General features: G+C 57.2%; 1 protein-coding gene across 2 annotated transcripts; it reads left to right on the forward strand.

Annotated features, from left to right (window-relative positions):
- The first annotated feature begins 5,315 nt into the window (after positions 1–5,315).
- POU3F3 (POU class 3 homeobox 3) lies at positions 5,316–8,485 on the forward strand. 2 transcript variants are annotated; one of them, XM_064439432.1, is made up of 2 exons: positions 5,462–6,386; positions 6,522–8,485. In XM_064439432.1, the coding sequence occupies exons 1-2, from the start codon at positions 5,496–5,498 to the stop codon at positions 6,645–6,647; spliced, it is 1,017 nt and encodes a 338-aa protein (XP_064295502.1). In that variant the 5' UTR covers positions 5,462–5,495; the 3' UTR covers positions 6,648–8,485. The 2 variants fall into 2 exon arrangements, with proteins under 2 accessions (XP_064295495.1, XP_064295502.1); XM_064439425.1 differs by having other exon boundaries at positions 5,316–8,485.
- The last annotated feature ends 3,709 nt before the right edge of the window (positions 8,486–12,194 follow it).

A 12,194-nucleotide genomic window follows, 5' to 3' on the forward strand; every position in this document is an offset into this window, starting at 1 on the left:
TTTGCGGGGGGGGGGGGCAGGGGCTGGGGAGCCCGGGGCTGCCCCCCCCCCCCCACACCCACCCCCAACCCGGGGCCGGGCGGGGACGGGACGGGGACGGGACCGGAGGGTGGGGGGGAGGGGGGCTGCAGGGCGCCCCCTGGCGGCCGCCCGGCGCCTGGCGGAGCGCGGCGAAAGTTGATTTTGTTCAGCAAGCCGTATCGTATAAAATTAACGACAGCCAATAAAATTAGCTTACATGTTTCAACCGTAAAAGTCCAAAACAAAATAAAGCTAGTTTTAGTGAAGCTAAGAAGCTCGGGCTTGGCCCCGTTCTCTCCGGCTTGAACTGGGGTCCTTTTATCTAAAGCCCAGTGCACAAACATATAGCTTAATGTGACTAGTGTTCTTCCTTTTATTTCTTTCTCTATGGCAACCAATATGTTCTGCTCAGAAATGTTCCCCCATCAAGGAAACAAATGATCTTGAGGGAGCAGCTCTATACGGCATCTGTTCCGATGGAGCACACAGAGTTAACCCCAGTCAAAGGAGACGCCGGGCACGTCAACAAGAAGTGGAAAATGAGCGATTCTTCTCTCCCCCCCCCCACTCCCCCCCAAATTGAAACCTATACCTCCCGAGTTTTACAAGCCATTTTATTGATTTGACTATCGACCGTTTGCCAAAGAAGTAACTAATTCTAGGAAATTACGATGATCACCGGCTATTGTGTGGCCAAAAGAGCAGCAACCGGGGGGGGGGGGGGGGGAGAGGGGGAGGGAAAGAAAAAATTATGCAAATAACACGGCAAAATTAAAAGAAATGAAAGTCACGTAATGGGATATTTAAGCCTCGGCAAAGTTTTCAGGAGCCGTATCTGGCCTACTAATTTCGTCCCACATTATTTATCAGGTTATTTATCGCGCTGACCCAAACGCTATACAGGACTTTGGGATGGTCAGCCTATAGGTCTCAATTAGACGGGATCTGGGGAAAGCGGAGAGACGGGCGGGACCGTCAGGAGAGAGAAACAAAGTGAAATCTGCCCTGTAATCCTCCAGCCCCAATCTCCTTGGAGAATAAAATGAAGGGATGTCCTGGTTAGTTTTGATTGATTATACTCTTTCTGATGGACTTTCACTACAGAGCTCGAAGATGTGCTTAACCGTCTGTTCCCTAGCTACGATATTAACCCTCTGCGCGCACCGCCTCTCCGCGCCTTCCCCTGCCTCCCCCCCGCGCCCGGCCCTCCGCACCGGCGCTGCCGGCAGGTGCCCGGCTCACCGCCACCGATCCCGGCCCCGCTCCCGCCCGCCGCCACCGGCCGGGCCCCCCTCCCCGCCCGCCGGGCGACCCCCACCACCGCCCCCCCCCCAGGCCCCCCTCCCGCCCCGCTCCGCTCCGCTCCGAGAAGCAGCGTTTGAAACCAGCCCGCACCTCTGCCTCTCCTCTCCTTTACAAATCTGTTATATTTTCGAGAGCTTTCCTTTCCCCCCACCCCACCCCCGCCCCGAGTCCTGGTGTTACAATAATTAACAGTGCCCAGAAAAGTGAAGTAGTAACCAGAAAGACTTTCCAGCGCTGAAGAATTGCTTTGCTGCCTTGAGCTTTGGAATGAATCCATGCGTTTTATGTAATATTTCACTAAGGTGCTTTTTGTTGCTGGTGGGATTTTTTTTTTTCCTTTCCCTTTCCTTTTTTTTTTTTTTTAAAAAAAGCCTGTTTCCTTCCAGGCAGTTGCCATGGGTTTCCCTGTCTTGTCCTAAGCTTTTGAAAATATATATCCAGAAGAAGACTTTAAAGAAAACAAAAGTAGATTTAAAAAAAAAATGTAAAACACTTACCGATCATACTTCCAGGATTTAGAGATTTTTTTTTAATTTTTGATTTTAATAAGGTGACAGGGGGGGAAAAAGCATGTTCTCAACTCCAGCGAAACGATCCATGTTAAGATTTTCCTTTGCACTGACTCCACTAAGCCCCGCTCTCCACTAGTCTATTATTTTCACCAAAATATATGAAAATTTATGCAAATGAAAATCAGCACTAACTGTTCTCCCCTTGTTATACTTTGGATTTTTTTCCAGACAAAACAATCACACTCTGCAAGGGAGGGGTGGGAAGAGTTGGGGAACTAAGTTGGTTGTTTGGTTGTTGGGGTTTGGGTTGGATTATTTTTTTTTAATAAAAGACATAACTCCAGCTCGAGCTTTATTTTTTTGTTGTTGTTGTCGTTGTTATGAAGGTGTACATTTTTTTATTATTATTTGGGGAGGATTTCTTCCCCCCCCCCCCTTCCTTTTTTATTAAGAAAGTAGATCTGTTTGCAGAGGCGCTATCACGTTTCATCAGGCCACCTGAGACGGCTTTTGAAAGCGTGTACTGTGAAATTCATAGCAGTAATTTAGACAAAATCCTCACTGTATATTAATGAAAGACGGCCCCATGGCACCGTTCCTATCCTCCCCATTCAGTGTAAACAAAACCACGAGACTCACTCGGGTTTTGAGCCTGATCCAAGCAAAATCGGCTGGAAAGGAAAACATGGGGTTCTGGCACTGACTATTCAAACGTCTGCACCTGGAGATCTCAGATTTATTCAATGAAATCTGTGTTGGATCTTTTATATATAAAAAAGAAACCTTTGGAGGACGCATGGGAACAAAAAAAAATTAAAAAAATAATAATCGTTATGTTTGGGGTTTAGTTACCCGTGCCCTTCGGACCTCTGCGCTTCACTTTAATGGTTTTTCTAAACCTACCTACCACGGTATTTTTTCTGCCGTGCGAGCCGGGGGCTGGACGGAGCCCTCAGCGGGGGCTGCCGGCGGGGGTCGCTCCGCGGAGGGGCGCGGAGAGGGGGCGCGGAGGGGGGACGCGGCTCGCCGCCTCCCCGGGGCCGGATTCCCCAGCCCGCGGAGGAGGAGGAGGAGGGGAGCGGGGCGGGCAGGGGGGAGGCGGAGGGGGGTGGGGGGCGGGAGGGACGCTCCCCACTTCAATGCCCCCACCACGCGTGTTTTTCCCCGCGCAGCCCGCCCTCCGGGAAGCGCCTGCGGGGCGGCGCGGCGGCGGTCGCGTCCCCCCGAATGTCCGAAGGGTGTTATTGCACCGGCGGTCCCCCAGGAGCGTTCAATTTGCCCTTGTTTTTGTTGCCACTTTCTCTTTTTTCCCTGGTTCACTGAGGTTGCCTGTGCGCGGCGTTTCCGCTCGGTCGCATCCCCCCCCCCCTTCCCTCTCTCCCCCCCCCCCCCCGCCCCCCGCCGCTCCCCCGCCCCCCTTAACTCTTTCCGCTGGACGAGAAATAATCGCACGGCGTTTCACGCCGCGGGGCCGCCTCCCGGCGAGGGACGGCGGCTCCCGGGGACAGCCCGGCCGCCGGCTTCCCTTCCCGCCTCCCCCCCCCCCCCCCCGCCGACGGGGCGGCCCTTCGACGGGGCTGCCGGGCCGGCCCCCCGCCGCCACGGGGTGGGGTGGAGGGAGGCCTGGGGCACCCCGGGGTGCGGACAAAGGGGGGGGGCGGGGGGCCCCGTGGCAGAACGGCGGAGGGGGGGGCAGTGCTGGGGGCGGGAGGGGGTGCGCACGGCCCGGTTTCTGGCGTCGTTATTCTTGTTATTGGTGATATTAATTATTACCGCCGCCCCCCGCCGGGGTCGCCCCTGCCCGAGCGGCGGCGGGAGGGCTGCGAGGTGCGGGCGCTGCCGGGCGGGAAGGGTTAATGGGAGGAGGGAGGGAGGGAGGGAGGGGAGGGGGGGAGAGGGAGGGGTGAGGGAGGGGATGCGGGGGGGGGATGCGGGGGGGGGGGGCCGACTTCCAGCTCCGACGCCACTTTGCCTAAATTAAAAAGCAGCCAATCGGAACGGCCGGAAGGGGGGCCGCGCGGCCGGCGGCGGGCTGTCCGTCACGGGGCTCGCAGCCAATCGGCGTGGGCGGCGGCGGCCGGCTTCCTCGCGGCGGGGCCGGGCGGCGGCGGCGGCGGCGGCGGCGGGAGGGCGGGAGGGCGGAGGGAGGCGGGAGGGAGGCGGGCGGAGGGAGGCGGGAGGGAGCGGGCACGGCCCGGCGGAGGGAGGCGGGGAGAGGCGAGCGGCGGGACTCCGGCACCGCCAGTGCGCGCTGCCAGCCCGGCAGCCAACTTCCCCGCTGGAGTTAGTGTATAAAGGATACCATATATGCACACACACATACACACACCTCTCCACCAAGGCGCTCCTCCTCCGCCTCCTCCCTCGACCAACTGCTGGAATTAAAATAAAAAGCAAAACAAACACCAAAAAAAAAAAAAGACCGACCAAAAAAACCCAAAAAAAAAAAAAAAACAACAAACCAAGCGAGAGAGCGAGCGAGCGGGAGAGGGAGAGAAACAATTCGCGAGGTAACGAGAAATTTCAACTTTTTAATTTTTTTTTTTTTACTTTTTTTTCCTTCTTTTTTTTTTTTTTCCAACCGCCTCAAGGAAAGGTAGGGAGAAAAAAAAAAAATGTCTTATCCAGAGCGTGACTCTAGCAAGAAGGCTCCGACAGGACTCTTGTTTCAAAGGGGACAAAGTGCTCCAGCAACAGCACAACTTTGAGAAATGCATCATCACCACCATCACCACCATCATCATCACAGGAAGTTTTCTTAGGACACCAACAAAACTTGCAAATAAAAGAGCAAAAGGAGATCGAGGAGCCGAGGAGAGAGAGAGAGAGAGAGAGAGAAAAAGGAAAATATACCCACACACAAAGCCTTAAAGGAAGAAGAAAAGGAAAAGTTTCACTCTGAGAGGGGAAGGCGGAGAGGTGGAGATGTACTCCTAGGGGAGCGGAGGGGAGAAGGCACGGGGGCTTTTTGATCCCCCCCCCCCCTCTTTTTCGCTTTTTAGCCTTTGTTTGGTTTCCTCCCTGCGAGCAGCTAACTCGGGCGAGAAGAAGGCGGAGGAAAAAAATACATGTACGGCTAAATATTTCTCTTTTTTTTTTGGGAAAAAAAAAAAAAAAGGAAAGCAAAGCGATTTTTAAAAAAAAAAAAAAAAAAAAAGCAAGAAAGAGAAAGAGAGGCGAAGCGAGAGCCGGCGGCGGCAGAGCGCGGCGGCGGAGCGGCGGCAGGACGGCCGGCGGACGGGCGGAGCGGCGCGCCCCGCGGAGCGCTAGCAGGTGAACCCCGCGCCCCGGCGCCCCGGCGAGGCTGGGAAGGCGGCGGCGGCGGCGGCGGCGGCGGCGGCGCGGGCGGCGGCCCCGGCAGCGGCCCCGGCAGCGCCGGGCAAGGGCGCTCTCGGCGGGCGCCCGGCAGCCGGCGGCGGCGGCGCGGCGGCGGCGGCGGCGGCGCGGCGGGGGCGAGCGGCGGGCGGCGGGCGCGGGATGGCCGCGGCCACCTCTAACCCCTACCTCCCCGGCAACGGCATCCTGGCGGCCGGCTCCATCGTCCACCCGGACTCGGGCGGCGGCGGCGGCGGCGGCGGCGGCGGCGGCGGCATGCAGCCGGGCAGCGTGGCCGTCACCTCGGTGGCGGGCGGCTACCGCGGCGACCCGGCGGCCAAGATGGTCCAGAGCGACTTCATGCCGGGCGCCATGGCCGCCAGCAACGGCGGCCATATGCTGAGCCATGCCCACCAGTGGGTGACAGCCCTGCCCCACGCCGCCGCCGCCGCCGCCGCCGCCGCCGCCGCCGCCGCCGAAGCGGGCTCGCCCTGGTCCGGCAGCCCCGTGGGCATGACGGGCAGCCCCCAGCAGCCGCCGCCGCCGCCGCCCGACGTCAAGGGCGGCGGCGGGCGCGACGACCTGCACTCGGGCGCGGCGCTGCACCACCGGCCGCCCCACCTGGGCCCCCCGCACCAGGGGCACCCGGCGGCCTGGGGGGCGGCGGCGGCGGCCGCCCACCTGCCCTCCATGGCCGGCGGGCAGCAGCAGCAGCAGTCGCTCCTCTACTCGCAGCCCGGGGGCTTCACGGTGAACGGCATGCTGAGCCCCCCCCCCGGCGGGCAGAGCCTGGTGCACCCGGGGCTGGTGCGCGGCGAGACGCCGGAGCTGGGCGAGCACCCCGGGCACCACCACCACCACCACCACCAGCACCCCGGGCACCACCCGCCCCACCACGGCGGCGTCAACAGCCACGACCCCCACTCGGACGAGGACACGCCGACCTCCGACGACCTGGAGCAGTTCGCCAAGCAGTTCAAGCAGCGGCGGATTAAGCTGGGCTTCACCCAGGCCGACGTGGGGCTGGCGCTGGGCACCCTCTACGGCAACGTCTTCTCGCAGACCACCATCTGCCGCTTCGAGGCCCTGCAGCTCAGCTTCAAGAACATGTGCAAGCTGAAGCCTTTGTTGAACAAGTGGCTGGAGGAAGCCGACTCCTCCACCGGCAGCCCCACCAGCATCGACAAGATCGCCGCCCAGGGCAGGAAGAGGAAGAAGCGGACCTCCATCGAGGTGAGTGTCAAGGGGGCCTTGGAGAGCCACTTTCTGAAATGCCCCAAGCCCTCCGCCCAGGAGATTACGAACCTAGCGGACAGCCTGCAGCTGGAGAAGGAGGTGGTCAGGGTTTGGTTTTGCAATCGGAGGCAGAAAGAGAAACGGATGACCCCCCCGGGGATCCAGCAGCAGACCCCCGACGATGTCTACTCCCAGGTCGGCACCGTCAACTCCGACACGCCGCCCCCTCACCACGGACTGCAGACCAGCGTGCAGTGAGGGGCACCGCGGGCGGGCCGGGGGGGGCGCGGGGGCTGCTGCGCGGGCCGGGCCGGGCCGGGCCGGGCCCCGCCACCGGCCCCGCCACCGCCGCCGGCACCGCCAGCGGCTCCGGCACCGCCGCGCACCCACACCCGCACGCTCACACGGACACACTCACACGCACGCACGCACACACACACACACACACAGACACGCACACACACAGGCGGACACACACCCGCACGCACACACGTACACACACGCGCGCGCGCGCGCGGGATCCAGGCTCGTTCAGACTGCTTGTGTTTATATATATATGGATAGATGCGTGCATCTATATATATATAAGATCGATACCGACAGGGAGCGGTGGAGAAGGTCGATCCGAGCGAGAGCGTTTAGACCGTGTTGGGAAAACGGGGTGGAGATGCGTAATGCACCAAAACTGCAGATGTGCCGGGGGGTTGGTTGTGGGGAGAGGGCTTGGGCGGGTGGGCTGGGGCCTTTTTTTTTTTTTTTTAATTATTATTATTATTATTTTTATTATTATTTTTCACTCTCCAAATTAGCCCCCTCTCGCAGCGAGGAACACCACTGGTGTCTGCACCTCTTCTCTCCCCTCCTCCCCCCCCCCTCCTCCCCGCACTCTCCCCCCTATCCCCAAAAGGGCTCTCTTTTATGAATCACAGAAACTTTTTTCTCCTTTCTCTCTCCCTCCTTTTTTTCACCCCCCCCCCTTTTCTTTTTTTTCCCTTTTTGAATGGGAGCGATCCGAAAAAAAAAAATTAAAAGGGAAGCAGAAGCAAAATAATCTGGTTAATCAGAGGGTGCCTGCTGCATTCCAGCACCCTGTTTTTCTTGGCCAAACCGTAGAATTTTGGTGCAAGGCAGACATCCACTCTGAAAACATATATATCTCTATATCTATATATTCTGCAAAATGAAAGGGGCCACTTTTTCCAGGAAAAAAAAAAAAAAAAAAGATATGCACACAGCACTAAAAACAAGCAGACTGCATAGGGAAGCAAATACATATATATATATTTATCTATATATATAGGTATAGCTATAGAACAAAAATATGGAAATAAACGCCCGCACGCCGAAAAACTGACCCCGAGGAGAAAGGGGGGAGGGACAGACGCCGGGGGGGGGAGGGTGGGAGAAGGAGAGGTTGTTGGTCCCTAAAGTTCGAGCTCTGTAGAAGGACTTTGCATGAATTAAGGGAACCAGCGAGAGAAAGGGAAATAATTTAGGGCTGTCAAAGTCCTGCTCCTGACGGCTGCCAATCATCATGGAAGAGTCATAAAAAAAAAAAAAAAAATCCACTGCTAGTATTTTTTTTATTAATATTTTTATTTTTTATTTCTGGACTGATTCAGATAAAGGGATTTAGAAGGACTGAGCATCTGCAGCTGCACTTATCTGAACTTCTCCTCTCCCAAATCCGTTGCCAACTTTGATTGAATGGGTGCTGTGGATGTGATTATATAATACTGCCATTTCCAAGCAGTGTTTTTGGTAGGTTTTAATAAACAGACTTTTCAAAAAGACGGCAATATAGAATTGTTAGATCCGTTGTTGATCTAAAAAAAATTTGCTTTATATTTTCATTAAATGACTTCTTTTAATATTTTATTCAGAATACCTATGAACTGCTGCAAAACGGTAATTTATTTTTTCCCCAGATCTTGTATTACGTGTTTTTTTCAGACGAGCACAAATCAAAATGAAATGAAAATATGGACAGTTGTTAGGTAATAAGGGTATCTTTTGATGTGATAATTTGATTGTAATTTAATTTGAGTAGTGATTCCGTAAGAGCTGATTGAGAAAATAAATTTGTTAGAATGAAATAGTCTGTGTCTGATGCATAACCACTGTGTCGAGAAAAACAAAAAGCAAGAAAGAAAAAAAAAAAAAAAAAAAAAGAGAAAGTTCTCTGGAGGGAGATGATGCAAAGGCTGAAGTGAGAGGGGGTGCGGCGGCCGCACCGCACCGCACCGCCCGCCCCCCGCACCCCCGGCACCCCCGTCGCCGCCGCCTGCTCGGCCCGGGGCCGGGCCGGCCTCCGTGGCCTCTTCCATCAACCCGGAGCCTCTCTCTGGTGGGGAAGGAAGGCGACATTGAGAGACGGTCCGAGGCCGCCTTCTCCCGGAGCGGGCCCCGCCGCCCGGCTGCCGCCGGCTTGCGCGTCCCCGCGGGCGGTGCCGGAGCCGGCCGGTGCCCGGGGCAGGGGGCAGGGGGGCTTCCCCCCACAGTCCCGCCGCTTTCGCTCTCTGTGCAAACCGACGAGGCTCGGGGAGGGCGGGGGGCGGCGGGGGGCTACGCTGTGATTTATTTTGACTCGTTCTATGTCCGTATAAATATTTGTATTTAATTTATCGTCTTGCTAACTGAAGGAGAAGGTACAACAACCCCACCCCCAAACCAGGATATCTAGGATAACACTTTCAGCATCCTACGCGCCGTCCGCCTAGTTCACCATTCCTGTCGTTGCTGTTGCTGTTGTTGCCGTTGTTGTTGTTGGTTTAGGGTTGTTTTCTGGGTTTGTTTTTGGTGTGTTTTTTTTTCTCCTGTGGGGTGTGCTGAAGTGGCGCAGCCCAGTTCTCTCCCCCCGCTCCGCCGTAGCGCTGCCGTACCTTCTTTGCAAACACACGCGTGTGTCGGTAACGTTGGAGATGATGCCCACAGCTGCGCCAGCCGGCCCGTCCTATTTATCCGCTATAATTTATTGCGATATAGGGACAAGAGGGTGACCGTTTCAACTCTCTTCGTTCCGAAGCGGGGAGGTTGTGGGAACTGAGAGAGCTGCATCTAACGCCTCCGCCCGCCCCCACTGATGTTCCACCGGAGAATAAGCTTTTCTTTTATGATCCGTCTTGTCCGTGGCTCCTTCCTCACCTTCCTCTCCCTCCCCCTCCGTCCTTGCACCCACCCCCCCACCCCCCGCCTCGCTTCTCTACGTGCGATTGAGGCAGGGGTTAAACCCCCAGAAAAAAAAAAACCAAAACCTGCTGTAGGAACAACAAACATTTCTTCCTTTCAGATAGGCCTTGTGTCGGTCCATAAATCAAAGCCAACCTGAGAGCCCTGCACCGGGATGCATTATTTTAACACCAGCTCGTAGTAAATATCACCGTCGGGTTGATTTGTGAAATCCGAAAGGCCTCGCTGACACGGGGGGGGGGGGTGGTGGGGGGGTGGTGGAAGAGGCGGGGGGTGGGGGGGGAGAAGAGGGGGAGAAAAAAAACCCCACAACCCAACAAAGGGAAAGAAAACCCGAAAGGGTAAAGGACGCTTTTTCTTTTGTTCGTTTTAGCAAAAGCCCCTGGCTAATTTTGCGGCTGGGGAGGGGAAAGGCCGGGGGCGGGAGGCGGTTTGGGCAGGGCGGCAGCGCCGGGCTCCGCGCCGGGTGCCGGGAAGGCGCGAGGTGGGATCCCGCGTCTCACCCACGAAGGGGAGCGGTTTGTCAAGAGAGGGAGAAGGTCCATTTAAATTTCCGAGCGGTATTTGGTTACTGGATTTGGAGGGCAACAAAGAGCTCACGTTAGGCTTCACACTGGTTTCGATGAAAAGGCAACCTTTGCGGGTTGTTGCCTAAGAAAAGCCGGGGTTTGGGCTGGAGGAGGAACCTTCGGTCGGAGGGACCGAGGGGCAAAACGCGCCCCTTCCGTGAACTTGTGATGCACAAAAAAGTGAGGCCGCGGGCGCTCCTGACCCCCCCTCCCCCAACACCCCCCCCCCCCCCCCCCCCACTCCCGCCCCCGAGAAACCGAATCCTTTGAATGTATTTAGGAATTTCAGGGTTGTGAGTCTGCGAGATAACATGAGGTAGATAATAACCGAGAGGGTTTGCTCTAAGGGTTATATTGCTACACGTGTAAATAATGAAAATATTGTTATATATCGCCAGATCTCTTAATGAATTTAGTAATTGTATTCATTTCTTCTGTCAGTGTTCTGTGCTTGCTAACTGAGTCGGCAGCATTCTCCTTACTCTTCTTCCTCTCCCCCCCCCCCCCCCCGCCCCCTTCTTTTCACCCCCCGCCTAAAGGAAAGCCAAATGTTTTACAAAGTTATGTTTGATCAGCCTGGCTAATCCCGAGGTGTGATTATTTCTAGTTTACATTTTCATATCGTGCGCTACTCTACTGCGCCCCGGTCCCCTCACTCACATCCCCGTCGAGTCTGTACACAATAAATCATTTTCAGGTGTATTTAAAATAGTCACCTCGCTGCTCTTGATCCGCGGGTTTCCCGGAATTTAGCGGAGAGCCCTGCCTTGGTTTAAAAACGCGGCGGTTCCTCTGGGATCCTTACAGAACCCGTCTGCTTTAATGTAGTGACTCGTGTTTGCACATGACGATGCTCATAACTTGTTTTGTACGAATGGTTTTAAATGGAACGGTTAGAGAACAATCGGGTCTAATACGAAATGCGGCACGAACTCTTGATAATTTTACCAATAAGTGTGATATTTGAAATAATTTTGACAATTAACTCTGTTTTTTTTAAATTATATATTTGTAAACTATTTATCCTGTCGAAAGCAACAATATATTGTTGTATTTATTCGTTTATTTTTGTAATAAACGCTCAACGTCTTCAAGCGACAGCAAAAGCGCTACCTCTGTATCTTTAACGCAGGGGTACCTTTCGGAGGCGCGGAGATGCGGGTTCCGACTGGCGCGGGAGCGTAAAGGTGACGCCTGTGAGTGGCAGGCTGCGGGCGCCGGCGCCTTCGCCCCGTCTGCTGTAGTTCGCTGGAGTTCCCGGGTAATTAATCAAACTCTGCGAGGGACGCAACAAGTCCCGGCCTCGGAGGCAGGCGTGGGGCGAGGGCTTTAGGACGGGCTTTTGCTAAAAACCGGGGTGCCGAGGGGCTCGGTGGCCTGTGGCGAGAGAGGCGAGCGGAGGAGGTGAGGGGGGTGGGTGGGGGGCGGCTGCCCCATCGCTGTTTCCGGTGCGGAATGGGGGAGCGGGGGCAGGTTTGGGGACGCGGAGGGGGGGGCTGGGGAGGGGGGAGAGGGGCAGCCGGCGACCCCCGCGGGACGGCAGAGGGGGGAGCTCTTTTGGGCCAAGAGGCTTTGGCGAGGCAAAAGCGACGGGGTGAAGGCCGAGAGGGGGGAGGCGCGCCGCCCCCCCGCCCCGCGAAGGAGCAGCCGGGGACGCGGGGGCGCCCACGGGGCCGCGCCTTCGGGACCGCGCCGGGACCCGCGGCCCCCCCTCCCGCCCCTACGCACACACCCCTCCCCGGAGGGGGGCGGTGAGGGGGGCTGGGGGCTGCGGAGGGACCGGGGCCCGCGCCTCGCGCGGGGAATCGCGGGTTCCGCTTTCCCCCACGCGTGGAAGGCCGGTTCGGGGCATCGGCCGCGGGTGGCCGGCCGCGCTGCCTCCGCGGCGGGACGTCCCGGGAGGCGGAGCGGGCCGGGGGGGGGGCGGCCGGGCCGGTGCTGCTGGGGGAGGCGGCGGGCGGCCCGTCCCGGGGGAGGCTGCGCGGCGCGGGGCGGTGCGGGGCGGCGGCGGCAGCTGCTGCGGGTCCCACAAGTTGTTTTCCTCGTG

Source organism: Phalacrocorax carbo, chromosome 1 (assembly GCF_963921805.1).
Source record: "Phalacrocorax carbo chromosome 1, bPhaCar2.1, whole genome shotgun sequence".
Classification (NCBI taxonomy): domain Eukaryota; kingdom Metazoa; phylum Chordata; class Aves; order Suliformes; family Phalacrocoracidae; genus Phalacrocorax; species Phalacrocorax carbo.

Coding starts and splice junctions, on each gene's coding strand:
- POU3F3 (XM_064439425.1), top strand. CDS start 5,316: ATGGCCGCGGCCACCTCTAACCCCTACCTCCCCGGCAACGGCATCCTG.